The sequence below is a fragment of the Enhydra lutris genome, unplaced genomic scaffold, assembly GCF_002288905.1.
Source record: "Enhydra lutris kenyoni isolate GAN:26980312 unplaced genomic scaffold, ASM228890v2 scaffoldscaffold27, whole genome shotgun sequence".
Classification (NCBI taxonomy): domain Eukaryota; kingdom Metazoa; phylum Chordata; class Mammalia; order Carnivora; family Mustelidae; genus Enhydra; species Enhydra lutris.
The window spans coordinates 25,538,863-25,566,577 of NW_019154111.1; the positions used below are offsets into that span (position 1 = coordinate 25,538,863).

General features: G+C 35.1%; 1 protein-coding gene across 6 annotated transcripts in view; it reads right to left on the bottom strand.

Moving 5' to 3' along the window:
* The window catches only part of LOC111151927 (forkhead box P2), a 251,772-nt gene that overhangs the window by 91,379 nt on the left and 132,678 nt on the right, over positions 1-27,715 (bottom strand). Inside the window, exon 3 of one of the 6 annotated variants that reach the window (XM_022510139.1) lies at positions 27,610-27,684. The exons of the other annotated variants lie outside the window; for them this stretch is intronic. Within the exon in view, the coding sequence (XP_022365847.1) occupies positions 27,610-27,684 (75 nt within the window). The remainder of the gene's footprint in view (positions 1-27,609; positions 27,685-27,715) is intronic. 6 annotated transcript variants of the gene reach the window in all.

The window sequence follows — 27,715 nt, forward strand, 5'->3', positions numbered from 1 at the left end:
TACCAGTCTTAAAGAAAACCTTTCAATTAGTTTAGTATTTGAAAATCCATTAACATAATTTATCGTAAGAATAAAGAGGTAAGATAATATGATAATCTTAATATATGTAGAAAAAATCGAAATAATTCAACACCTTTTCGGGATGAAAATCTGTGGCAAATTAGGAATAAATGGGAATTTCCTTAATCTGAGACAGTACCTACAGAAACCTATAGCCAACATCCTACCGAGTAGAGAAATACAGAAAGTTTACCCCCCCCCAGGATAGGGGAATAAAACAAACACGCCCGTTATCCCCCAATTTATTCATCATTCTAATGAAAGTCCTAGGTAGCACAGTAGGTCAAGGATAGCATAATAAGTCAATAAATCAGAGAAAAAAAGTATCATTATTTGTGAACAACATGGCTGTATATGTAGAAAATCCAAAAAAACCTATAATCTATCAGAATGCACAAGTGAATTTAGCATGTTGCTGGATCCAAAGTCAACATCTAAAATAACAGTCGTACAGAATTGTAACTGAGAGTGAGAGAGGTGCCAGTAATGTTCTATTTATTTCTCAGTCTGGATGCTGGGTACATGGGCATATTCACTTTGTGAAAATCTGTAGCTGCATACTTCTGACTAATGTACTTTTGGTATATATTATACTTCCTAAAAAGCTGACTTTATATTGTTTAATGGGTATAGAGTTCACAGGATAAAAGACTTCTGGAGAAGGGTTGCACAATAATGTAAATGTACTTAACAGTATTGAATTATACACTTAAAAATAGTTAAGATGGTAAATTTTCCGTTATGTGTATTTCACAATGAACAATTTTGAAATGTTTACTTTGGAAACGAGAGGCATTAAGATATTAATATTAAAGATAGGTGCCTCTAAATAACACATAGGAAAAATCAAAGTCAAACTCATAGCCCATCATTAGAGAAATTCTGCCTCCCTCCACTTTAGGCTGTGCAAAATTGTCACTCAAATTGATAATATATGGAACACCATACTAAGAAATCACAATTCTTCAACAGTAAGGCAGTATTCATCATAAGGTATATCATTGATTTAATAATAGCTTTTGGATGGAAACCTCCCTGTGTTTATACTCACTTGTAGACGTATCTGAATAAAAAAAAATGTGTGTGTGCCTTACAATAGAGCAAGTGTGGGATAACTACAAAAATGGAGAAAGATGAACTGGTTTGCCTGGGCTTGGAATGTAAATCTAATGCCTCAAGGTAGAGCTATCCATCCCTTGCACTTATGGGATCTTGACCACAAGAGTATTCATGATTATGAGAACACAGTCCAAAGAACACCAGCATTATAGGGGATAAAATTTATTCTAATACTGATTTATTTATATATTGATAAAATAGGCATAAACACACATGCTAAGTTTCTTGGAGATTCAAGGTTATGAAAGTACAGTCAGTCCCTGAAAAAGGTGTGGTTTACAGGGATGAGGTGTCTGTATTTTATCTGAGGTAGAATCATGCACTTTCCACACTGGCATGACTAGATAACATTCGAATAAGTGCACACATGTACATTTCCACAGAGAGAAAGAAAAACAACTATTCAGCTCTTTTAGTCAAGTTGACTGTTGCAAGCCTACTGGTTGAAAGGAGTCTCTATGTTTTGTCGTATTTGATCGAAGGCTGTTTATCCTGGCCAAAGGGCCACCACGAATCCACAAAGTACTTCTGGAATCTTTGGGCAGATTTAGTGTTTCAGGTGTATGGCTTGGGGAAGGAATGTAGGGTTGAATTTGGGCCCTGACTGCCCGGTAACCTGGGGCTCTTATGTAGGACATACACTGGCTTAGTGGTGAAACAGAGTTGCCATCTTTTGTGGCCTTTATGTTGATGCCCGAACGTCAGAGTTTCTTGCATAAGATTATCGGTATGTGATGATATATCTTAATGACAGGCAAAGAAACAGAGGCTTGATTGAGTGTAATGTATATGACACTGGAAATAAATGTAACCTTTGCTTCATGGATAAGCAATATTTGTTTTTAAAGAGACTTTAAAATATATTCTGTGAAAATATATTTGGAACAGTTGAATGGGTTTGCCTTTAATGAATGGTGGAAACGTGGAGAGGAGGAGGGTTTTGGGGCTTCAGGGTTTTGATACTCCTGCCAGAGAGGCATGCTATGCTCATAAATTATGGAACTTTTCCATGTCCAGAGTGGGTGACTATAACCTTTCAGATTTACATGTAATAAAACTGACTCTTTTTTTTAAAAGGCTGTACACAGAAATGCCACTTAATGTTCGCAGAGATGATTTAAATTCTATCATGTATATCTTAAAAATAGGCACATTAAGAAGAGCCCCCCATTTTTTTCACTCAAAAACAAAGGGTCTGTAGCGCTTGCTTTTTTTTTTTTTTTGAACTGTAATGATTCTGAATTATTTTTGATTAACAAAGAAAACGGCCTGCTACTTCAGCGTCTGTGATTACATTTCAGTACAATAGAGAGAAGTCACTAATGGGTACCTCTGAGGTCAGGACTGAGATTGTAGTGTTCAAATTTGTTTATTAATGAGCCCAGGACAGGGATCTCCTTCTAGGATGTCAAGATTTGTTAATAAAACAAAATCTAAAGTACCGTTAAAACATTACACAGCAGACTATCTAAGAATATAATCCTAATGTATAGTCTCTGAAATAAGCAACACTCTTCCAAATGCCCGGGACATGTATGCAGGGGGAGAACTTAATCAGAGAAACTGCCACTCTCTCATCAATGGCAGGAGGAAAATGGGAAATTCAAGATGCAGAAAGGAATTGCTGCAAATATATGTGCACTTTTGGTCACTGCTTTTTGATGAAGAAAATATTGTGCATAATAACTCGAGAATGTATTTAACATAAATTATATTTGCATAAATTATGTTTATTCATATGGTCAGGTACATAATGGCTTGCTTGATAAATGGCTGATTAGTCTTATAATCAGCCCAAGAGGGACCTGCTTCAAAAAACTCTCTCCTGGGGGCATCTGACTTTCTAGATTTTTTCCATTTTGCCTCTAAATAGTGAAACGTTGCCAGATTTGGGCACCCCAAATAGCTTTTTTTCCCCCACTTCCAGTCTGGAATCTGGGCATTATGTCCTCAGGCTGGAACGTCTAAAGAAATCACACAAACCTCGAAAGCACAACCAATGGGTCAGTGCAATACCCACTTCAAGGAAAGGTGGGTTTTCCTCAAGACAAAATATTTCAAGGGGACCAGGATTTCTCTCATAATATAAGGAAAATGTGATATTTCTGATAAGGAGAAATAATTACTGCAGATACCAGCACTTTTAATTGCTGTGTTTTAATACCAAGACTACCGACTCTACCTGATGTCCTACATGAGACACTTAGATGTAGAATGTGCCTTCAGGACTATGGGAAAAAAATCTGAAATATTTCCCTATGGTTAGGTAGCTTTATTCTGGTGTAACGGGTCTTATGTTTTCACTTCATGTCTTGCCTCTTAGTAATATTCCCAATTATTATGACTAACTCTTTCTTCAAATGGATTTCAATTGCCACATATTCCGGGAACTTTCTCCTGACTGACCCCACCAGGAACTCCCAGTCTGAATATGCAATCCTCTTATACATTCCAATATGAACTTGTATTCTTCAGTATTGCTATAATCAAGATGATCAGGATATTTGTCAATCCTCACACCTACTTTTTTGGCTTCCCATATGGTAATCTTTTGAGGATTAGCCCTGTGGATCCTTGCATTTCCTGCAAGGCTAAACAGAATACTTATCCCTTCTCTGACATTCAACTAATGGTGAATAAAAGACCGAAGTCCTTACAAAGCAATTTACCTCTATTACATGCCCACGTAAATACTCTCTGTTTGCTAAACTTGATATCTGGGTATACTCGCCTCTGTTCTTGCCATTATCATAAAGTTCTTTCAGGAAAGCAAGTAAATCAGATTGTGAAAATAAGAATCTTCAGTACTGTTAGGTATAAAGTTCTGAGATCAGTATTATTTCACCAGAGCCATAGATCTGGGTTCAGGTGTTTAATACCATTCTCTTTCTGATAATAAAATGGAAAAGGTTTGTGGGTTCAAGAAAATAGAAAAATTAATATAGATATGTAGTGGTTAATTAACAACATGGGAAGTTAATACCATAAAGCCTGTAGCAAGAAAGTATTATAATTAAGATGGAGAAATTAAAATAGCATAGGATTTTCACCTTTCTCTCGGTTACTAGGCAGGAATGACCAATTAGGGCAGGTATTATATAATCAGTTTTATGAATCATAAGCATGCCAATTCCTTATTATGACTGTTTCCTTATAAATATAAGTTCATTATGTTATAAATAATATGTACTTGCTCCTTGCAAAGACGAACAGAGCTTTAAAGGTCAAAGTACCAGATCTGAAATCACTGTTTTTAATAAAATGTATACGGCTTACAGTGTCTGCCCCTTCTTTATTTTGACTTTTGCTTTTTCTTCAAGCAGCTTACAACCCTAAGAAAGTATCTTTATCTATTGAAAATTATATATATATCTCCAGGGGCATAAAATGCAGACTAAATTCTACCTGATGGCATTTAAAAACTAGGTAAAACCTCAATTCAGTCTTTGGAGTTTTAACAGAAGTGGTGCCCAAGTAGGAGATGTCAACAACATAATTTATTTCAACATACATATATTCTTAGGAATACAGACTTTGCTTAAATACCTGCTGCCTTCAGAAGCCTTCAGTGAAACACTGGAAGCAAAGTTTACTCCCCAATGCTGGTGTTTTAAATAATCCCATTATTAGAACTGGCTCTCAGTTACTGCTTTGTTTTTGCAAACTTCTTATTTATTTAGTATACCTTACTCATTTACTTTATGTCTATGTTATGGAACAATGGAAAAGCTTCAAAATGAGAATACTCAACATTGTATCTTTCCCTGCTCAACAGTATATTCAATCTGCCATCCATTTGCTAAACTTGGTTGAAATAAAGCACTGATCAGGCAGCTGTGAAAAATGTGTAACAATACTAATTATGATTGACAGACTAATTAAGTTGGGGGTGGGGGTAAGGGTGGGTTGGGCAGCCCAACATAGATGATTTCCTAAACTGAACTTCCCATTAACCCCATAAGCCCCTTAGCAGAGTTAATATGTAGACTTGGGATTTTTTTTTTTTTTTCTTAAAAGAGTTCATATTCTATATCATTCATTATATAGAAGAATTATATAGACATTAAATATTAGAAATAAACTAGTAAATTGAGAATGCATGTTACTATTGTTAAAACAGGCCACATTTTGACATATAATAATAAACCAGCTATGTTATTGATTTTTGAAATGTATGTATTGGCATCTTCAATTTTCTGAAAGATATTTACTTCACAAAATAGGTCCTTATAATTCACATAATACTAATGCTTCCAAAAGACACATGGAAACTTTTTAAGGTACGTTCAACTGAAGACCTTCATAATATTTAAAGACCTGACTTGCCAATGTTTAATGGGTCAATCAACTGATAAAGATATATTTAGTGCCTATACTTTTTTAGTATCATTAAATGGAATCTAATTTGATTGCAACCTGTTTCACTACAATCTACTGCATTTGATTGCTTGTTGAATTCTTGATAAAGATTCTGGCAATTTAAATTGGTATTACGTAGTGTAGAACAATGGTTCCCAAAAATGAGTTACAGGAGAAAAGATACTCTGCATGAAAGGGGATTTGAGGCCAGGTAAATAGGGGAGATACTCAAAATGTGAAGATTCAAAATGGGTATTACCACGTTTGGCTCGTCTAGAAGCATACAAATAGTCTATAAATACGCTAAACTACATAACTTCTTTAATAGTAAAAAAATGCAAATTAACATAATGATAAATGATTTTTGATTGTATTAGGATTGTTAGAAAAAAAGATAATCTTGTTTTGCTAAAGAAATGTGGAAATGGAGATACCCATATATAAAACTAAGCTAAGGGCAAGCTTAGCTGGCTGTTCTACAAATTGGTACTAACTTCTGGCTGGGAGTATGTACCAAAAATATGTTTACATTTTGATCCAGCAATTCTTTGACGACTGCAACCTAAAAAAAAATAAAAATTAAGACGGCGAACGTACTCACATAAACGCGCGTGCACGCACGCACGCACACACACACAGTTTGTAACTTTTTCTGGGCTATCTTAAAACTGTGTGATGAGATATGATTTTTGTTTATCTTTATTTTCTACTTTTCAAAACTGAAGTTTTTTAAAAGATACATAAAAATTCTTTGAAAAAAATTTTTTGAAATGCTTTTAGCATAAAATTCAAATCTCTGATTTTTAACAGTCAATATTCTAACCTTATAGAATTTACTGATACAGAATCAAAGGAACCAGACAAAGACAGGTATTTATAACCCAGTGATCAAAACCAAAGACAATAAAAACAAAGAACGGCTAAGATGACCCTCAATGTTTTATCATTCAGTCCACAAAGCTGAATTTGGTGCCTCAATTTGTTGTAAGGATAGATGAGAGCTAACTCATTATTTGAAGAAACCACTTGAGGTGAATGGACATTCGCAGAAATATCAAGCTGGTGTCAAAAGATGCCAATTTTTAACATAATAGAATGCTGCATTACTTTCATCTTCTTAGGTATGTTACTTGTACTTTTATTATTGTAATATCCATTGTTCTAAAACAATATATCCTTAAATGTAGAATCCTTAATAGTCCAAAGGGACAGGTTAAAAGTAGTTACAGACTATTACCACTACTTGAAAGTAAATCTAGAGAAAAAAGGCTAATCGAGGAGGGCAATATTTACAGATTTGGATTAAAATAGATCAGTAAAGAAAACAGAACATGATAGGTTCAATAGACATGGGGAGTGATGCTATCTCTTGAGAGGCAAAGAAGGGAATATAAATTAAGAATAACCATTTATATTTGCTTAAAAAAAGTCTTCCCATATAAAAGGCATTATGTCTGTGGGAATTCTTATTTCTTATGGTACGTATTTCATTTAAAATCAAATTAAGGCATCCAACAGATTATTCTAGTGATCTAGATAAGCACAGAGCTAAACATGAACTCAAAATAATAAAGTAAAAAAAAAATACTGATAAGAATAATACCTACCAAAAGTATTTTTAGAATTAATAAATAATGAAGACAATGTCTCTATGTAATGTCTACACCAAGAATGCCACATAATGTAGAAGTGCTATTTCATGTATCATAACTTAAATTTGGAAAGTATTTTTTTTTAATGTAGAGAAGATGTCTTACCATCTAAACTATTATCTGATTCAAATCTCATAGTAACTCTTTATATCTGTATTTAAGAAACACTATAATAGCATCTCAGCTACTTCTATCCTCTCCCTATCTGGTCCAATAAGGTAGACACTGGACACATATGGTTATTTAAGTTTAAATAAATTAAAATTATATAAAAGTAAACAGTTCCTCAATCACTGTAGCCATATTTCAAGTGCTCAATAGCCACAGATGGCTGGTGTTTACTTTGTTGGACAGAATAGAACTGGATAGAATATACCCATCACTGTAAAATGTTCTATGGGCAGGGCTGCAGAGAATGGATGGGAGAAACACAATGTCTCCTGAGCATCGTGTAGGCTGTGCAAGAAAAGCTCATATCAATAACCAAGGAGCTCTGTGCACACCTTCTGGGATCATGATCCACAGTGTGGTGAGTCAGTTCAGGAATGGTTATCTCCATCGTACAAATTAAGGTACATGCTCAGGAGATAAAATGCCTTCCCTGAGATATATGTAGTCTATGTATAACACAGAACATACATAGTATATGACAGACTCATGAACTGAATCCAACACTAAGTTCTCAGCTGGTCAGAGATCATACTCTGAAAAAGAATCTCCATGTAGCTTCCACTCAAATGTAAGTGAACACAATTCATGACAAGGTAGTCCAGTACAATAATCACTGTCATAATTTTTCTCAAATTTTGTGTAATTGTATGACTGGAAACTATAGTGCAGCTAATCTTAAACTGACTAAATATAAATAATCTCCAAAACTATTTTGTAAAAAATGTCAGACAAATGTTCAAGGGCTAACTGTGTTGATCAATATAGAGTAACACTAACAGTGTAACAAATTCAGTAAATCAATCATTTAAAAACCATAACCAGTTAGATAGTTGGAGTGACTATGCTATAGTTGTTAAGTTTATCAGAGTTCAATGCCAGGCCCATATAGAATAGGCATAATGAAATTTAACTTACTCTGTTTAAGTTGGGAAAACATTGGGTATAAAGCAATAATTTTTGGTGGTTTTTTTTGCTTTGTCTTGTTTTTGAGAGATGAAGAGTACATGGGGTGGGAGGGAGAGCAGAAGGAGAGGGAGAGAGAGAGAATCTTAAGCAGATTCCACACCCATCACAGGATGGAGCCCCACATGGGGCTTGATCTCACGACCCTGAGATCATGACCTGAGTCAAAAATCAAGAACTGGATGCTTAAGCAACTGAGTCACCCAGTTCCCCTAAAGCAGTACTTTTAGATCTTTGAGCTATGTGGAAAGAAGATGACTGCTATACTGGTTTGAGCATAAAAAGCATTTTGAAAAAAGGCACTGGTTAATAGTAAAATAATTTTGGAAGAGGAAGAGTCTGGAATTAACTTTAAAGTTTCTTTTGTTGCTTGAGATTTTTGAGTTTTATGATTTCTCTTGAGGAACTATGTAGTATGATTATAGTATCATTCATTAAAAACAAAATAACTACTTTATTTAAAATAGATTATCTGAATTTTCCTCTCTTAGTCCACCTGTACATATCCCACATGGCCAAGAAAAAAGCACACATATCTACCCCTTATCCACTTCTCCTTAGATACTAATGTATCTTCTTCCTCCTCAGAGGCCAAACACAAATGCCAGCCCTAATCATATTCTAGCAAATAATTCTTCGACATTTCTATTGCCAAAGAATTTTAGAGCCAGAAAGGCCCAGAAAAATCACAAATGACTGTAATGGGTCTTTGCATCTATCTGCTCATAAGAAGCACCACAATAGGAAAAACACTTGGAGAGTTTACACAAAACCCCCCAGGCAGCCTATAGGCAGTGGGAAAAGAGTGGTATCAGTAGACCCCTTTGAGGAGGGACTTTCTCGTCCTGATCCACAGTTTGGAGAGTCAGGTTGAAGAAACAGCAGGCTATAGGGTTTACTACAGTACACATTAAAACAGCAAAGCTCTTCCCTCCAGCATTTGGTCAAGATCATGGATTTAAATTTCCATGATAGACTGACCTGTAGGCAGAATTCTTTGGGCTATATTTTTAATATTAGGGAAGGAAAAAAAGAAACTCAAATTGTTTTTGGGAGGAATCAAAACTACCTGAGCTATGTGAATAATGAAAAATAAGTAAAATTTGTGCTCTACAAAGGAGTCTGCAAATCTGTAAGCCAGAGCACCTTCTGCTCTTTAGGTAAGGGAAGTTGATATCGGAGCCCACTGGATGCTATTTTGTGACACAGACATGTACATAGTAAGTGATCATGAATATCTATTGCCTATATGGTATTATAACATAAAGAACTACTGAATTCTGAATTAGTATAACAGAATAAGCACCCAAGACGACCTCTCTTCTCTCCCTTTGTTTTAAAAATTATAAAATTATGTCGGTGCTGTGGAGGGGAAAAAAAGGGTACCAGCTGAAGATCAGAAGTTTGAGAAACCAGGTAGATATTGAGCAGATAAAAGGGCATAGACTGACAAGGAGAAATATGGGGAAAAAAGCAGTCCAGAATACCAGAAGCAAAGTCCTACTTCTCACAGAACACAAAGGGCAAGGATGGGCCCTGGTACAATCAACCAGGGAATTAATTAAAATCCACCGTCAAGAATGATTAGGCCTAAAGCACAAAACAAAACAACAAGGAAAAAGAATGATTAGGCCTAAAACAAAACAAAACAACAAGGAAAAAGAATGGACAGGCCTATAAAACAACTACTCTTCCCACACCCTCTCCAAGACTTAGAGTGGTCTTCTCATACAAATGGCTTTTGCTCCCAGGATAAATTGAGAAGTGCATTATTAGTCTAAGAAAACAAACCAGCCTTCTAGAGAAAGCACCCAGTGTGGGTGTAGGAATGCAAAAGTTGAGCACAGCAGAGTTTACAGATGATTCCCAGCTTCAATTACAGACTTACAACTTAAGTCGGTCGTGCCAAATAACACTATCTTAGCTTTGCCACTGGTGGCAATCGGTTCACTCAGTCCTAAAGTGAAGCTTGTCTGCCGACACATTCCCATCTGAGGGAGATGCCTATTCTTTTTTTTTTTTATTATTTATTCTATTTTTATTTATTTTTTTATTTTTTTAAAGATTTTTATTTATTTATTTGAGAGAGAGAGACAGAGAGAGCATGAGCAAGGAGAAGGTCAGAGAGAGAACAGACTCCCCGTGGAGCTGGGAGCCCGATGTGGGACTCGATCCCGGAACTCCGGGATCATGACCTGAGCCGAAGGCAGTTGTCCAACCAACTGAGCAACCTAGGCGTCCTGAGATGCCTATTCTTGAAAGAAACCTACACAACCATGCAAAAAATTACCCCGGCTACTAATCTTACTATTACTCAGCCTTCATTCATATATTGAACCAACAATTAGAAACATCAGACATTGGAAGAAAACCAATAGTATAAAAAATGAAAAAGATGAACAAATGTAACATGTCTCAAAACATCAAACAGATGATTCAGAAAACAGAAGGAAGTTTTAAGAATCTTTCGATTTGTATATTCCGAAGTATTTATTGGCTCCATAAAATAAAATAAAAATGCTGGCTAGCCGTTTTTGTTTTTTGTTTTTTGTTTTTTTTTTAAAGAGCCATCATTTCTAGCAGAGAATCAATATAGAAAAAATATTATTTGAGGAATGAAGATAACCACCAGAAGAGTTCAAAATAATAAAATTAGCAAAAATTGTAGGTGGTGAAAAATTACTAAATTTCTAATCTTTACAGCAAGGAGTCAGCATCGTCTACCTATAGTTGATGAATCAAGAAACAGAAGCAGCATGTTTCATACATAAATGCTACAGGAGTTCAGAGAAAACAACCAATTACTTGGGGGCAAAAATGACATTGATTGAAATCAGTTTAAGTTTGTGTATGGAGACAGCCAAACCAAATGTCCTGCTTAAGAGGAATATTCAGGACTCCTTTTCATTTCACGAACACGCGCAAATACTAGCATATATTCAATATGCTTAGAAATTTTTCTAATGACAAATCTAAAGCAGTAACTAACCCCCTGCTTATTGACAAATATTGGAGAAAAGCAATTCCCTTTCAGATTCCAGACAGCAGCAGTCTTGGGGAAAATGACTTGTAAGTTTCTGGACTGTTTCACTTTCTATATCCAAGAACAACAACAAAAAACAAAACAAAACAGGGGCTGGGGAAAAAGATATTTCTTAATGTTTTGATCATTTCATATATACTTTTAAAATACTGTGCAGCAATTATTTAATTTTTTAAAAATCGAATTCAACTATGGGGTTCAGACTAGTTCACAAACTGTATGAGTTTAGGGGCGCCTGGGTGGCTCAGTGGGTTAAAGCCTCTGCCTTTGGCTCAGGTCATGATCCCAGGGTCCTGGCATCGAGCCCCGCATCGGGCTCTCTGCTCAGCGGGGAGCCTGCTTCCTCCTCTCTCTCTCTCTGCTTGCCTCTCTGCCTACTTGTGATCTCTGTCTGTCAAATAAATAAATAAAATCTTTAAAAAAAAAACTGTATGAGTTTAAAATAAATATCAGTGGAAAAAGATGGGATCAGGAGGGAGACAAACCATAGGAGACTGTTAATCTCACAAAACAAACTGAGGGTTGCCAGGGAGGGGGGTAGAAGGGTAGGGAGAATGTGGCTGGATTATGGACATTGGGGAGGGTATGTGCTATGGTGAGTGCTGTGAAGTGTGTAAGCCTGACGATTCACAGATCTGTACCCCCGGGGCTAATAATACATTATATGTTAATTAAAAAAATAAAATAAGTAAAATAGAAACTGAAAAAAAAAATCAGACACTTTAAAATGAGGATGAGAATTTCAAAACCATCAATAAGACACCAAGAATGATGGATTTTATTATCTCATGTTTACCAAATCAGCAGCTGATTTGAACTTTGAGAAACTGTTGGATAACTAGTAAGAGAATCATTTCCTTTTCCTATTCACGTTTAGGAATCACGTTTAGGAAACACTTCCAAATTTCTACCCTTGCTATGCCTTTTCTCAAGTATTTTATTCACATGTTGAAAATACTGACAATCAATGTAACACAAACTGAATTAGCCATAATTTTAAGAAATACTATGGCTTTGTGTATTTAAAGTTGGGTCGTTTGTACAATTATCCTGGAACTTAGTGAGAATACTGAAAAATCTAAATTTTTATTATGACTTAAATAATGAGTGCCTACTAAACTCAGCCTTTAAATAGTAATGATTAATTAGGCTTTAATAATACTCATACTAGTAGTACTTTGTTACAAAAGCTGCTTTTACTAGTATGAACTATGATTTATAAATGCATTGCATTACAAAAACATTTTGTGCTAATTCAAGAAAAATTGTTTATAGGAAGCACTATGTTATTAGAAATATGTTTAAGCATATGTAGAAGAATAAGAACATGAACTATATTGTTTGGAATCTTGACATCCTGATATATTTCAAATGACTGTTCTAGGGGAAAGCTTTCATCCAAAATTTCAGTTAAAATGGAAATACATCCAGGGACGCCTGGGTGGCTCAGTTGGTTAAGCAGCTGCCTTTGGCTCAGGTCATGATCCCAGCGTCCTGGGATCGAGTCCCACATCGGGCTCCTTGTTCTGTGGGGAGCCTGCTTCTCCCTCTGCCTCTGCCTGCCACTCTGTCTGCCTGTGCTCGCTCTCTCTCTCTCTCTGACAAATAAATAAATAAAATCTTTAAAAAAAAAAATGGAAATACATCCAATCAAATAGTGATATATATATATATATATACACATATATATCAGCATTCTAGGATTAAGAAACACATAAATTAGTATAACATACAAAAGCACTTTATTTTTTAAAATATTAAAGTCAAAGAAACAGTTAATGAGTAAGACTATGACAAGTCATTATTAAATGTATTATAAGATGCAAATATTGTTAAAATATATGTGCATATTTAATGTATGAGTTAAAGTCATCAGCATTCTGAATAGTGTCATTTAATTTAACAAATGATAATAAGGTATTTATAAATGGAATCTTCATAGAAGAGTAAACATCACTAAAATTACTTTCAATAACCTACACTACAGTAAATCTTTTTATCCTCCCTATATCCCACAAATGATCTTTTTACTCCTGAAATACTTACAGGACGTATTTGATATTAAGTGATATACAAATTTTTTAACATCGTGATGTAAGTAGACCTTCAGTTTAACCACTGTATCTTTCCGATATTCATAAGTTACCAGGTGAAAAATTCAGTCAAGCCAGTTAGTAGCACTTTGTAGACAAAACTCCAGAAGTATTATATTACTGAAATAATCTTACTTTTAAACTCAATTTACTCAACACAATTGGTTTGTGCAGGCACAATTCTGTCCTTCCCACATGCATACAAAACAATAAAATAAATATCTAATACTGTTAAATATAATCACAGAGCATTAAACTGTTTCCCCCTGACTTTTAATTATTATATTAAACATTACCCCTAGCTGTAACGATCACAAATATTTCTTTAAATTTTAAATGCATATGGGGGCACCTGGGTGGCTCAGTCGGTTAAGCAGCTGACCCTTGATTTCAGCTCAGGTCATGTTCTCAGTATTGTGAGATTGAGCCCAGCATAGGGCTCTGCACTGGGTGTGGAGCCTGCTTAAGATCCTCTCTTTCCCCCTTCCTCTGCCGCTCCCCCTCCCCTGTCTTAAAAAGATTATAAATGTATCTACACACTATCTTGTAGTAATCTGTGTGTATTATATCTGTATATAACACGCACGCACAGAATATTCATTTTCTAAAAGTTGAGCTTTAGAACAGTGCTTCTTAATCTTCAAGGAACATATATATTGGCCAAGGATCTTGTTAAAATGCAGATTGTGATTCAGTAGGTCTGGAGTGGGGCCCGAGAGTCTGCATTTCCAACTAATTCCCAGGTGATGCCCCTGGCCCAGGGAACACATTGTGTAGAGAGGCTCTTAAATAAGTGTCTCCTAATCTTGACTAATCCTCAGAATCATCTGGAGCAGTTGGTAGAGAGACACTGAAAATAACAAATCTCTTGTTTGAGGTGAGACGTAGAAAACTGGCCAGATGGCTTACCTAAGTTCAAAACATTGATTTCAAAATGAGAAAACTTAACAAAAACTCTCTGCATTCTTAAAAGTCTCACTCTTTCCAAAAATATTTACATACTTCAGAAATTTTCTTGATCAGTAAGGAAAACTACCATCAGAAGAAAAAAATTGGAGGAAAAAAAATGAATATTATCTACCATTATGTTTACACTAAAAAAATTGGTACTTCCTTCCTGATTCTATGAAGAGATATTTAGATTAAGCAGTATAAATGACAAAAGAAAACAAAATTCTACAGAAGCAAAACAAAAGGAGAGGACCCTGTTAAGTACTCACTATAGGCCAGATACTTTCGTGCATTTCTCGTTAAGTAGCATGGGAAAATGAAATTATTTCCCCCAAAGTAATCAGACTCTAGAAGAGAAAAAGGTGGAAACAAATTTTCATTCCATACGGATTTTAGGTAGCAAGCTGAAACTGCCTTTACCAGGACAAGATTTGGGTTCTGTGAACTCTACCACCCCAGGAAGCAGAGAGGACAGAGAGACTTGAGTGGTCAAAGGCCTAGGGGTGGGCAAAGGTTTGGGGATATTTACTTGGCAGAGTGAATATTTTGATTATTTCTGAGAGTCAGTTAAAAAAAGGAATAACAAGACCTGGCAGGAGGGGGAGATCTTAGAAAAATAGCACAGATTCAGGAATGCCGAATAAACGTTTCGACTGTCAAACAGAAAAGACTTAATGAGAACAGAAGATTTAATGAGAGTAAAGCGTTGGTTCAAGAAAGATAAAGGAAATGTAAACTTATAGAAGAAAAAGAGAAAGTTGTCAGAATTGGAAAAAAAAAAAAGCCAACAATCAAACTTTGAGAGCATGAGTTGGAATAGTGCTGGTGATTGTCAAATCTTTTTTGTGTTCTTGTCTGAAGCGGGTGGAGCTGAAAATCCCTGGTTTACAGGAGGTGGAGAAAAGCGAAGTCAAAGTGTTCAAGGCAGCTAATAGGATTCAAATATTCAGGCACTCTTCTAATGTGGGGGGTGGGGTGGGGGAGCTTCCTTCTAAATCATATTTGTAGGGAAGTAATTAAAACCCCCAGAAAAAGCCACAGGTGATGTAACATAAAGGAGAGATCTTGGATCAGACAGACCTGAATCTGAATCTCGGCTTAATCATTTGCTAAAACATGACCCTAGGTAGATTATTTTACTTCTTAGTTAAGTCTGTTTCCTCAATAGAAAAAAATATATGTAAATAGCTATAATAAAAACTACTACAGGTGGGGGTGCCTGGGTGGCACAGTTAGTTGAGCATTCCATTCTTGGTTTCAGCTCAGGTCCTGATCTCAGGGTCTTGAGATGGAGTCCCATGGGGCTCCCCACTCAGCCAGGACTGTGCTTCTCTCCTTCTGTGCCCCTCCCTGCCCCTGTTCACACACTCATGCTCTGTCTCTCAAATAAGATAAATAAATCTTAAAAAAACAAAACCAAGGGCGCCTGCGTGGCTCAGTGGCTTAAGCCTCTGCCTTCGGCTCAGGTCATGACCTCAGGGTCCTGGGATCGAGCCCCACATCGGGCTCTCTGCTCAGCGGTGAGCCTGCTTCTCCCTCTCTCTGCCTGCCTCTCTGCCTACTTGTGATCTCCCCCTCTCTCTGTCAAATAAATAAAAATCTTAAAAAAAAAATTAAAAAAAACAAAAAAAAAAAACCCAAAAAAGCCCCCAAACCCAAAATTATTGCAAAGTGTGGTTATTCCTCGAAGGCTGGGCTTCTGCCAAAGAGACCACATTATGATTTTGTCTCCTAAAACCTGACATAGTCGATAGTTTCACCAAAACCCCAGTAAAGGCAAAACAGAAAAACTATTTAATTCAGTTTGAAGAGCTTCAATAAATTTGCTTAGCAGAGAACTGAAAAAAGTGAAAAAGGAAAAGCATTTTTGTTAGCATGTTAAAAGGAATTATTTTCGGCAGCAATGACATAGGAACTTTTTGGTCAGAAGTCATGGAATCATTTGGGGGAGATTATACTTCCAACAGTTTATCACCAATTCTTGAAATTCTACTATTCAAGGTCTACTTTGTAAAGCAGAAATATCAGCTGCTGTAAAAGGCTCCAAAACCAAGGTCCTTATTTGTATCTCTCTTAGTTTTCTTTATGCTTTAGTTCTGATTTTATGAAGAGAAAGACGGTTTTTTTTGTTTAAGGATATGTTACCCTGTCATACCCTTTGTATCCAAAGGGTACTCTGTCATACCCTTTGTATCCAAATTGTGTAGTACTAGGCGCAGAATTAAGCAATTAAAAGTAGGTGTAAGGGCAATTTCAGTGGTTGAGTTATTGAGTTGTTCTTAAAATGTAATACTGTTAATACAGTGGAAAAAAGACGATCATAATATTTCTGCATATATTTCATTCTGGTTGCATGTCTGCTTTCACTAAAAGGTTTTTCTAAAAAGTGAAAAGCTTTATTTTAATTACTAAAAATTAACTAATTACTTAAAAAGTTCAAAATCTTCATGTATCTAAATGTTTCATAAAACAATTAATGCTCTTCAGATATATATTAATCCATCTTAAATTTCTGAGAGAAAGGAAAGAGCACTCATCTTGTGACTATGCTATTAGTCTTTTATGAGAAAATCACTGCTAAGTTTAAATTCTAATGAGTAGTTATCTTTTTGGCTAATAATTTCCTAATGTATAACAAATATGGTCAAAGTAAAGCTCTCATAATTAGAAAATTTTAACAACCACGAAAATACTCTTCCCTTTTTGGGCACCATTTGTCATAGAAATAGGAATCCCTAAAAGGTGATACGAAGTTCAAACATAGATGTCATGACATGGGGAGAGGGACACAGTGACAGTCACAAGGCATTAACAGATTGAACAAATAATGAAAGACAGGTAAAAACCCAGCTATGAGTTTACTCATCATCAAATTTCCATTCAATTCCAATGAAAGTGGGTTTTGATTCCCTTTCAAGGACTACCTCCATCTGTGCCCTGGATGCCAGCATCCAACCCCCATCATCTTTCATTCCTTGTTTCAACTCTTTACTCTACTCCTTCTTTCACTTTTAATCTTTTCATCTCCACTGTCTCCTTCCCTAAAGACCTTTCCTCACTCATGCTCCCCCTCAAGGCCCCATCCTATCATCTCCCTTTTAATCAGCATTTCTCCCAAAGGGCCAGAGCCCTTTGTCACCTCTACATGAACTCCTTCGGCTGCCATGTAAGTCATCGACTGTATTCTGTTGAAAACACTCTTGCCAAATCTATAACTTGCTTCAGGTCTCATCCTCATTTTAAAACCACTCCTCTGTATGTAACAAGGCTTTGAATAATCTCTTAGCTTGTTAAAAATCTCTTCTGTTGTCCATTGACCCCTGCTCCTGGTTATTTGCTGTGTTATGGATTCACTTTCTTTACTGGTTCTTCTTTTTTCCCTTAGCCAATATCATGATTTGTGACTTATCTGTGGTCATCTTCCTCTTCACAGTCTCATTGAAAATAATGGACTCTGGTCTCCCGCATATGGTATGACTTCCAAAAATTCATCATCTCCAACTCATCGCCAACAGCCTGCCGAACATGGATATCCCACTGGCAATGCAAATATACTTCTCAAACAACATTTTCATTACTTCCAACCGCTTTCTGCCTACCATCGAACCTATTATTCTTTCTGGGTTCTAAATATCACCAGGCTCACAGTCAACCAAATTCAAATATCTAGGCACAGATTTTTTTCCTGTTTCTCTAATTAGCAACATAACATTTACAATTGTATTCTCCCCTAACTTTGTCCTCTTAACTTTTTTCCCTGTCCTTCTCCTAGTTAAGATTACCATTATTATTTTTGGGGGTAGCATCCTTTAACCTAGACACATGATTCCAATATTTTTCTAGTTCAATCACTTCTTCCTAATGTTCCTAAGGATATTTTTAAATCGGAGAGTCTGGCTATGTTACATTCAATTCTTTGCTCAAAAATGTATTTTTTAAAGATTTTATTTATTTATTTGACAGAGAGAGACAGCAATAGAGGAACACAAGCAGGGGGAGTGGGAGAGGGAGAAGCAGGCTTCTCGCCAAGCAGAAAGCCTGATTCGGGGCTTGATCTCAGGACTTTGGGATCATGACCTGAGCCACCCAGGTGCCCCTCTTTGCTCAAAATCTTACAGAATATTTAAAGTTCTTTAAAAATTCAAAACTTCAACTTTTGGCCTTGGTCCATATATTTAAAGACTACATATGCCAACTTTTCCCGAAACATTCTCCAATTTCTCAGATACAATAAGTGTAGCCTTTGAAAACTACCCATCTTTTTCTCTTCTCTCTTCTGTAAACTTGCTGATACTTTCCCAGTATCTAGAATATTCTCTACACTTTCAGTGTGATGAATTTATGTGTTTTTTTCCCCAAAACTTCACCTCAAATAAATCTCTTCCATCTACCTGTCCCTAATTCCTCAGTACAGTGATTAAGTCTATCTTTACAACTTGCTTGATTTTTTGAGTACTAAATTACACACTTCCCATCTTCACAGTCTACACTTCTCAGATGCATGTGGTTACTCATTAGTTTACTGAAATTTTTTTTATCATTGTGAGTTATAACAGTATGTGTTCAGTGAGTATGTGTTGAATGGAACTGTATCAGAGCCGTATCAGAGGGCTAAGAATAATTCCAAAGTGTGGATTGGATAACAAGACCAAAAAAGGGATTAATCAATGTGGACTGCATTGGTGAAAATGCATTCATGTGGGATAGCATTGAACTGGGATTTTATAACCAGTGGAATTTGACAAGCAGGAAAGAACAGAGAGGATGATACAAAATGATAATAACACAAGAAAAGGAATAGCAAAAAAGGAGTATTGTATGTTTTGGACATACATAAAGGTGTATCAGTTAGGACCCAATGTTTTTGTTTATGAAATAATAGGGGATAAGTTTGGCAAAGAAAAAGCCCAGTTTTGGGGAAGTACATGACTGTAAAGCTTTATCCAAGAGACAGTGGGCAGCCACTCAGGACTGTTTAGAAGTTATAAGTAAGAAGAATAGGAACAATTATTTATCTTATGATGATATCAATTATAATATTATAATAAACTATATATAAAACTATATAAACTAAAATAGTATGTACTAATTTAAAATGGTGGAAGTGATTGTTCCAAGTACTTGTAAGACTTTTCTAGAACCATAATGTCTGAACAGAATTTCAAACCTTGTACTCATTTCTATGAGTGCTATCAATATATTTTATAGGATCAAAATTGCATGTTACAGACTTAGCATTTTAGTCTGATGAATTCAAGCATCCATTCTGAGCTTCACCTATTTAAATGTTTGGTATTTCAGTATCACACTTAAAGTATTGTCATGTCTTCTGTTATTTGGATTTTAATATCAGGATGGCATCACAGACCTACTAACCACTTTTTCTCGATTGTTAAGACATAATATTTATCTGGGAGAGAGTAAACAGACAAGCTAAAAAGCTGAGGGACATCTCTTTGGTCATTTCTACAAAGCAACTGATCTTGGTCAGATGTGTAGTCTAAATAAATATAAAATGATTGTAAAGAATTAAGATTTTGTTAACCATTAAGTTTATTCCTTTAAACATTAGGAACTAACTTTGGAATGCCCTTTATACCACGGTAAGAGTTTCATGTCTTTTTCTAGCTGAAATCCTATTAAAAAATTGTAAGCAATAAATCAACAGTCTTGGATTTCATGAAGTCATGTTTCTGGGGGAATCATTAAAAATCCTTGGATTGTTCTTTTCTAAAATCTCTAACGTATAAATAAAATTATCTCATAGATCTGACTGAGATCTTAAATGTGTTCTCAACAAACTGCAAATAGTCAAGTAATATGTATGGTAATTTCAAAAGTGATCACAAAATCTATCTGGTTTTTGAAATCTTTTCATAGGTAAATGTGATTAGCAACATCTGGAAAAACTTATTGCTTTCCTTACATATAGAATTAAAGTTAAAATACACAATCTGTGATAATTAATACACACGAACCATAGCTTAAGACTAAAGAATTATCAGGTCATCAATAGCTCCCCCTTGAATTCCATGAATACTGGAGAGATATTAGGGGAGTCACTTAGATTCTTTATCACTGTTTTCTCAACTGTAAAATAAAGTATTTGAATTAGATGAAACATAGGGCTTCTTTTAGCTATAATATTCTATCAGTCCATAGAGGATGGAAACGCATGCTGGGTACACATCCCCTTTCTCTTTATTTTGGCTATGCAGTAACAGGGCACAACCCTTCTAATACTGCATAGCCAAAATAAAGATTTATTGTTAAATAAATTAAATTAAATAAAGATTAATGTTAAATATGACAGAAGTTCCATCTCGAAATCTTTAACTTAGTATAAGGCTTTTATTCTTTATCTTACCAATAAGGTGAATTTACTTGCATCAAAATTATCATTATGATAAAGGATATGATTAATTGGAAAGTAAGCATGTGCAATTTTATCTAAGTTGTTTGAATCATTATATGATTACAGCATGACAGAACTCTGATAATGTAAGCTTTCTGAACTCCACTGAATAAAGATTTAAAGTACAGCATGCAGTTTCAGGTTGAAGTCTTAATGTCAATGGGAATTATATGCTGCTTAACATGACATCCTATGTATTAAAATCACATGAAAAATCCAGTTATTTAGAAATATTTTTGAAGTAAATACATTGCAGCATGAATGGTGCCAGTGATAAAAATTTGATGTCTCTAATTTGTTAATCCTATGCATAACAGATGACTCATTTGACTAATGAAAATTACAAACACAAAAAAATGTAACTTGAAAGGAAGACAACAAAAGTGAATAGCATATACAAGTCAATAAAAACACATATACATTCTTTTACATTATTGGTCATTAAATATGTATATGTATGCATGTATGTTTGTGTGTGCGCACACTCACGAGTCATGAAGATTTATAACAAGGATGACTTGTTTTTTTGTGCCTTGTGCTTACTATTATGCTAAAATGATACAGAAATATACAAAGAACAGAAATACAAATAATAAATACGGAATATACATTTTTTAAGTCTTTAGAAATATGCAAGAACTATAGAGTGAACTGTGAGAAGTTAGTGCAGATTATATTTCATATTTGTAGAGACTATACTAATATTTCATTAAAAATAACTTTAAAATGTGAAAGGAAACATACAGTCTATCTGAATGGGCACCATAAATTCACATTATTGCCACATACATAGTCTAGTGTGTGTATCAATTTATTTGATGAAAAATATATTAACAACAACAAAACCAGATAACTAAATAAATAGTCCTTTCATCAGCTCCTGATTTCTGCCATACTGATGCTTTGGTGAATCATCAAGGGGAGTAAATTATTCATTATAAATTTCAAAGAGGAACCTCCATTGAAAAAGCTCTGCTACTGGTCCTTCTTGGAACAAACATCAAGAGAATTCATTGCAATCTCAAATATTGCAATAAAATAGAAGGTGAGAGGCAACCACTCAGGAGAGGTGTCTAGAATGAACTGAGCTCAGGGAGCTACATCCTAGCTGAGTGAGGTGTGTAAAGATAATTATTAATATTTGAATTACACTTGGAAAGAAAAGATTAATCAAGAAGTTGCATACAAATGTCAACCAAGGTTTTAAAAACAGAAATCTTTATTCTATTTCTGACAAAGAATCTGGAAGGTTTTTAACAGTAGCCCTAAACATGGTTACCATATTACAACTCCATGGCATTAACAAAATCAGCTGTAAGGTCCAGGTTTGAAATGTTTGGTTATCTTAAGGCTTATTTCATACCAAAGGACCGCAAACAAAAACTACTCAAAATGAACACGATTAATTAACAAATCTAATTTGTACTGCTTTATAATCAATTCAAGTGTACTCTACTACAACTTTACACTAATAGTGAAGAGTTAAATCTAGGTTTTATAGAAAGGGCTCTAAAAAAAGATACCACAATATTATCCCTGGTTAACTACCTATAGCGTGTTAGTTAAAATTGTCAATACTATCAATCAATAGTAATTTACCTTTAACTCCTGGTTCATCTCTGATAATAAATTTAAAATAGGTAAGGAAGAAAAAACACTGGAGGTAATCTGGCACTGCCCCATCTATGTATATCCTAACATCATATCTTGGTGTGCTCTAGCTGGATACAAACAATTAGGGGTACAATCACTTTTCCTAATCTTTTTTTTTTTTTTAAAGATTTTATTTATTTATTTGACAGAGAGAGAGATCACAAGCAGGCAGAGAGGCAGGTAGAGAGAGAGAGGAGGAAGCAGGCTCCCTGCCGAGCAGAGAGCCCGATGCAGGGCTCGATCCCAGGACCCCGAGATCATGACCTGAGCCGAAGGCAGCGGCTTAACCCACTGAGCCACCCAGGCGCCCCTTTCCTAATCTTCTTTGGCAATGGTTTTCCATGGCTGCCAGAGGGCCTCATTTAGATCTGGTGAGGAAGGATTCTTTATCTTCCACTTAACAAATCAGAAAACATTTGGACAACACTGATTTTTGTGAGTGAATAAGTCAGTGTTTAATGTAAATTAATGAATATAAAGACTTTCCTCTCATTAAGGAACATTTCCATCTGTCTTAGTCATGCTTCAAGGTGCAATGCCTAATGCTTATTTAGTGTTAATACCAAATACGCACTTAAATTTACATCAAACAGAATTGCCTCTTTAGTCCAACCAAGAGTGTATTGATGGTACTACAGCTACTGACTTGAATATCTACTGCACACTATGAGTTAGTCATCACACTAACTACTTTCCAATTATAAAATTTAATCCCCATTACCACACTATGAGGTAGATTATTATTATCCTAATTTTACAGATTGAGAGCATGAAGCTAAAAAATGTAAGTAATTGGTCCAATATTCGATCTAGAAAGATGGTTCCAGAGCCCATGGGATAGATGATTTGCTGCGGGGTAGAACTCATGTAAAGACTAAAAAGAGAGATAAATTTGGATAGAAAATAAGTGATTCTTAAATACTGTCACTCTTGGGGTGCCTGAATGGCTCAGTGGGTTAAGTCTCTGCCTTCGGCTCAGGTCAGGATCTTAGGATCCTGGGATAGAGCCCCGCATTGGGCTCTCTGCCTTCCCCTCCCCCTCTGCTTGCCTCTCTGCCTGCTTATGACCTCTCTCTCTCTCTCTCTCTCTCTGTCAAATAAATAAATAAAATCTTAAAAAAATTTTGTCACTCTCCTCTTTTCTTATTTCCTCCAACGCACAATTCTCATTGAAATAAAACATTCAGGAGGTAATCAAAACAAAATAAAGACCTGTAGGGGGGAGATTAAACGTGATCAACGCAATTTAATTTATATGGGTCATAAACCAACTGGACCAAGGCCAGCAAGTTTCATTTTTGGTTTCATAGGTCCAACAAGTTTTATTCATCAAAATACTCATTTGACCCAATGCTAAATGTTTTGAAAATAATACCCAAAAGACAAAGACTCTAAGTATTCCACTTAATTGCCTTAGCACTTGGAGCTAATGGGCAGAATCCTATGTAAAATAGTATTCATTTAGTGTAAAAACCTGTAGGCAAGACTAACAATAAGGTTATCTGCAGGTAGGTGTTAATGAGGCCATTCAGACAGATGAGGTGTCAACAAGGTCTTGTTATTGGGGAGTGAACTTGGGTTACTATTGTGTGGTAGGGAAGCAAATTCAGGATCTTGACAGTTAGCCATTCATAAAGCTGCTTGATATATCATGAGGGGGGAAAAAGCACCTATCTTATAACTAACATCTGAAAGCAAAGTAAAATAAGTGAAGATTTTTCCAGATGAGAGTTAAATATATACCATTTGAAAAAAAAATGAGTATGAAAAGGAAGTATTGAAAAGTAATCTCTCATAAAGAAGCTCTCTTACTCTCACACTCTTTCTTTTAAAGCCAGAACTTAAAGCTTTTCCTTATAAAATTCAAAGTTACAATAAAGATATTATGTCATTATCCTTGGAATGTTAAACATACAACCTGTGGAGACCAAACAACAGGTATATAGAATTTAAGATGATAATTTTCAGGTAGGGATGATATAAGGGAGCACAATTACTACCCTGTATTGCTATAAATTAGTCAAGGCACAATAAATATAATCCATTGTTGGATATATAAATGTATCACTACTGTTCAACAATGTGCTAATAAGGAAGCACAATACTCAGATGACAGCTAATGTCTGATGGCTACTTGCATGCTAAAACACCAGAAAATGCTTCTTTGAAATATATTTTTATTGTATCTTTTGTTGGGAACTGGATGGAAGAAATGCCTGGGAGAGGATGGTTTGATGGAGAGCATCTGACATCAGTTTAATATGAAATATGTAATATTACTTATTTCCTTAAGGGAATTTGAGCTTTAACCTACTTTTGGTAGTTGTTAAGGGGCTTTTCTCTGAAATTTATGGCACTTTATTTCCAGCTTTTAAATAAACTTACAGGATTTTTATTTTTGAAGTTAAGCGGGAGGGAATAAAAAGTAATTTAATTTCCCAATTTGGAACAATTGCCTGAAAATTTTGGCTTTTTTCTTTGTGAAGGTTGATCAACCATGGAAGTAATATGTGTGATATTAAATTAATCCACTGATAGGGATATATGATCTCTTAAAGATTTCAGAATTAGGGGCGCCTGGGTGGCTCAGTTGGTTAAGCTGCTGCCTTCGGCTCAGGTCATGGTCCCAGGGTCCTGGAATCGAGTCCCGCATCGGGCTCCTTGCTCAGTGGGGAGCCTGCTTCTGCCTCTGCTTGCTGCTCTGCCTGCTTGTGCTCTCCCTCTCTCTGACAAATAAATAAATAAAATCTTTAAAAAAAAGAGATTTCAGAATTATTACAGTGATTCACAATTTATTACACACTTCAGTTAAATAGATTATAAAGGAATGTGGCTGCCTTTAGAGACCTGTATGTATACTTTCTACACTCTTCTTCCATTTAGCCCACCAGCTATCTCATGGTGCTCCAGAGCTTAGTTGAGTACCACCTCAGAGTACTGGTACTTACGAAATATACTAAATACTAAAAGAGAGCAATGTCCATTGCATAGACATTGTCAACTGTGAATAATAGATATCATCTGTTTTAGTTTGCATTTTGATTTTAAATCCCACTAGCCACTTTAGCCTGCAGAAAGGTTATATCTAAAGTAGTCAATAAAAGAAAATAAGTACCTACTTAGTATTTAGTGTTTCCCTAGTGTTGTGAAGTCAGGAGGCATCATTTGCAGAGTCACTCAGTGACTAGTCTGAAGTATTAAGTTTGGTGCACCATAGGGATAGGAGATACCTGGTACGTACTTATACTCCCTCTCCCTATCAGCCACAACAGACCTCACTAATTCATCCTGGTAGTCTTCCTGTCCCAGATACTATCCACAATCCTGACACACAGAACAACCTTAGACTCCCATTCAACACAGCCCTCAAGGCAACCACGAACAATCTGGCATATCCTTGGAAAGACCAAAACACTGATGATCATAGACTTGGGTTACAAATTCAGCCTTGCCATTGAGGAATTAAATGGCCTATGGTTAAGTCATTTAATTTCTCTGTGGTTTGTTTTCATTCTGAAAACATGTCAGTGAAAATATAAAGATTTGATGCTATAGATTTATTCTTACATTAGTAGAATAGAGAATTTTTTTTATACTGGTAGAAGTAGTTTTAGATAAAGAACAAACACTATTAGTAGTTTAGTGAGCTCACTCTTCAGTCTAATGAAAACAATTTTTCCATTGGGATTATTTTAGAAAAAAGTGTTACCATTTAGAAATACTGCCTTTTCCATTTTTAATGCACTATTTTCTTAAAAGTATATTTTTGGATGAATCTTTATTAATAAGTTAAAGTATATAGTTATTTTTGAAGTTTATCTTAAATTTATCTCCCTTCAAAATATAGAGCAAATACTTAGAAAATTAGGTTAGTTTAGTCTTTCACCTAAATTTACATCATTCCAGCGAAACTTACCACTGCTTTTTAATTTCTGGAACTTTTTTTCAGATGTTACTATTGCCAAGAAAGTTCAGGAGGCACAAACACTGCTGAACTAAAATGAATGAAACCCAAAATAGATAACTTCAAATCATTGCAAAACCTGTTTTAATGTACAAAATTCATTACCAATTCTCTGTATTCACTATTTCCATAAAATAGTCTATGTTATGTTGTTTCCACTATTTTTGTTTGAATCAAACAATTTTTAAAAGGCTTTATGTTTGTATATTTTCCGCAAAGAATAGCATTCCATACTAATTTGACACTATTTTTTATTGAGAAAAGCCTTTATTTTTTTTAACCAAGGTATGAAATTAGAAATTTCTTCTTTATTCAGGAAAACACTATTTATTTATAAAAGTCTTAACTGTGATGTGTTCTATCAACTATAAATTAAGAAATACTATGTACAGCATCTTAAAAAATTTGGGGGTGTGAGCCAATTTAGGAATACTCTAGTCCATGGAAATTAACTAAACACTTCAATTCTTAAGGAAACAAGTAAAAATTCTACATATGAAAAATATATGACTTACATATTTAAAGATTCCTTAAGAATACAGGTAGTAACCATGCTAAATGGAAACACGAAGTTGCTCTATTAAAAATTCTTGAATGGCCACTTCAGGATTGTTATTCATTTCCAAGGCTAACTGGTATGTGAATTGGGTCACAAAAGCAATTTTCATTGAATATTATAGTCTAAAGAGACAAATTATATTCTAGTGACAGAATATGTATTTAAAAAAAGGCCTTGGCATATTTATATGATAACTTGCAGACATGGAACAGCAAGTTTCCCCTAAAATATGTAAATATGTATTGTATCTATTCATAATCTTTATTTTTTTTCATGTCAACACTATCTCACCAAGTGATTCCTAAAAGTTCAAGAAAAGTATAGTGGTGAATCAACCATATGCCTTTATATATTTCAGGTAAATTTTAACGCCATCAACTCACAGAAACAGTGAAGTGTATAGACGATGAAATATAATTGAAGAGAGAATACAAGAAGCAACAGAAAACCAGCTAATTACATTGATATCTTCATATTAATCATCTCTGATTATCTTCATCAATGAAAGGGAGTGGCTAATAGAAAATCACAGATAATCTACTTTGTGGTATTGAGTCTATGGCTTTGTGCTTAGTAGCTGAACTTCTAGTTGCCCAGTGTAACTTACTGCAAATGTGTTGTGAGGATGCCCATCACCAGAAGAGTGGCCACAGACACATAATTTTGTTTCTGGAAGCAATTCCTAGATTAAACAAAGAGAATCAGGAGTTGGC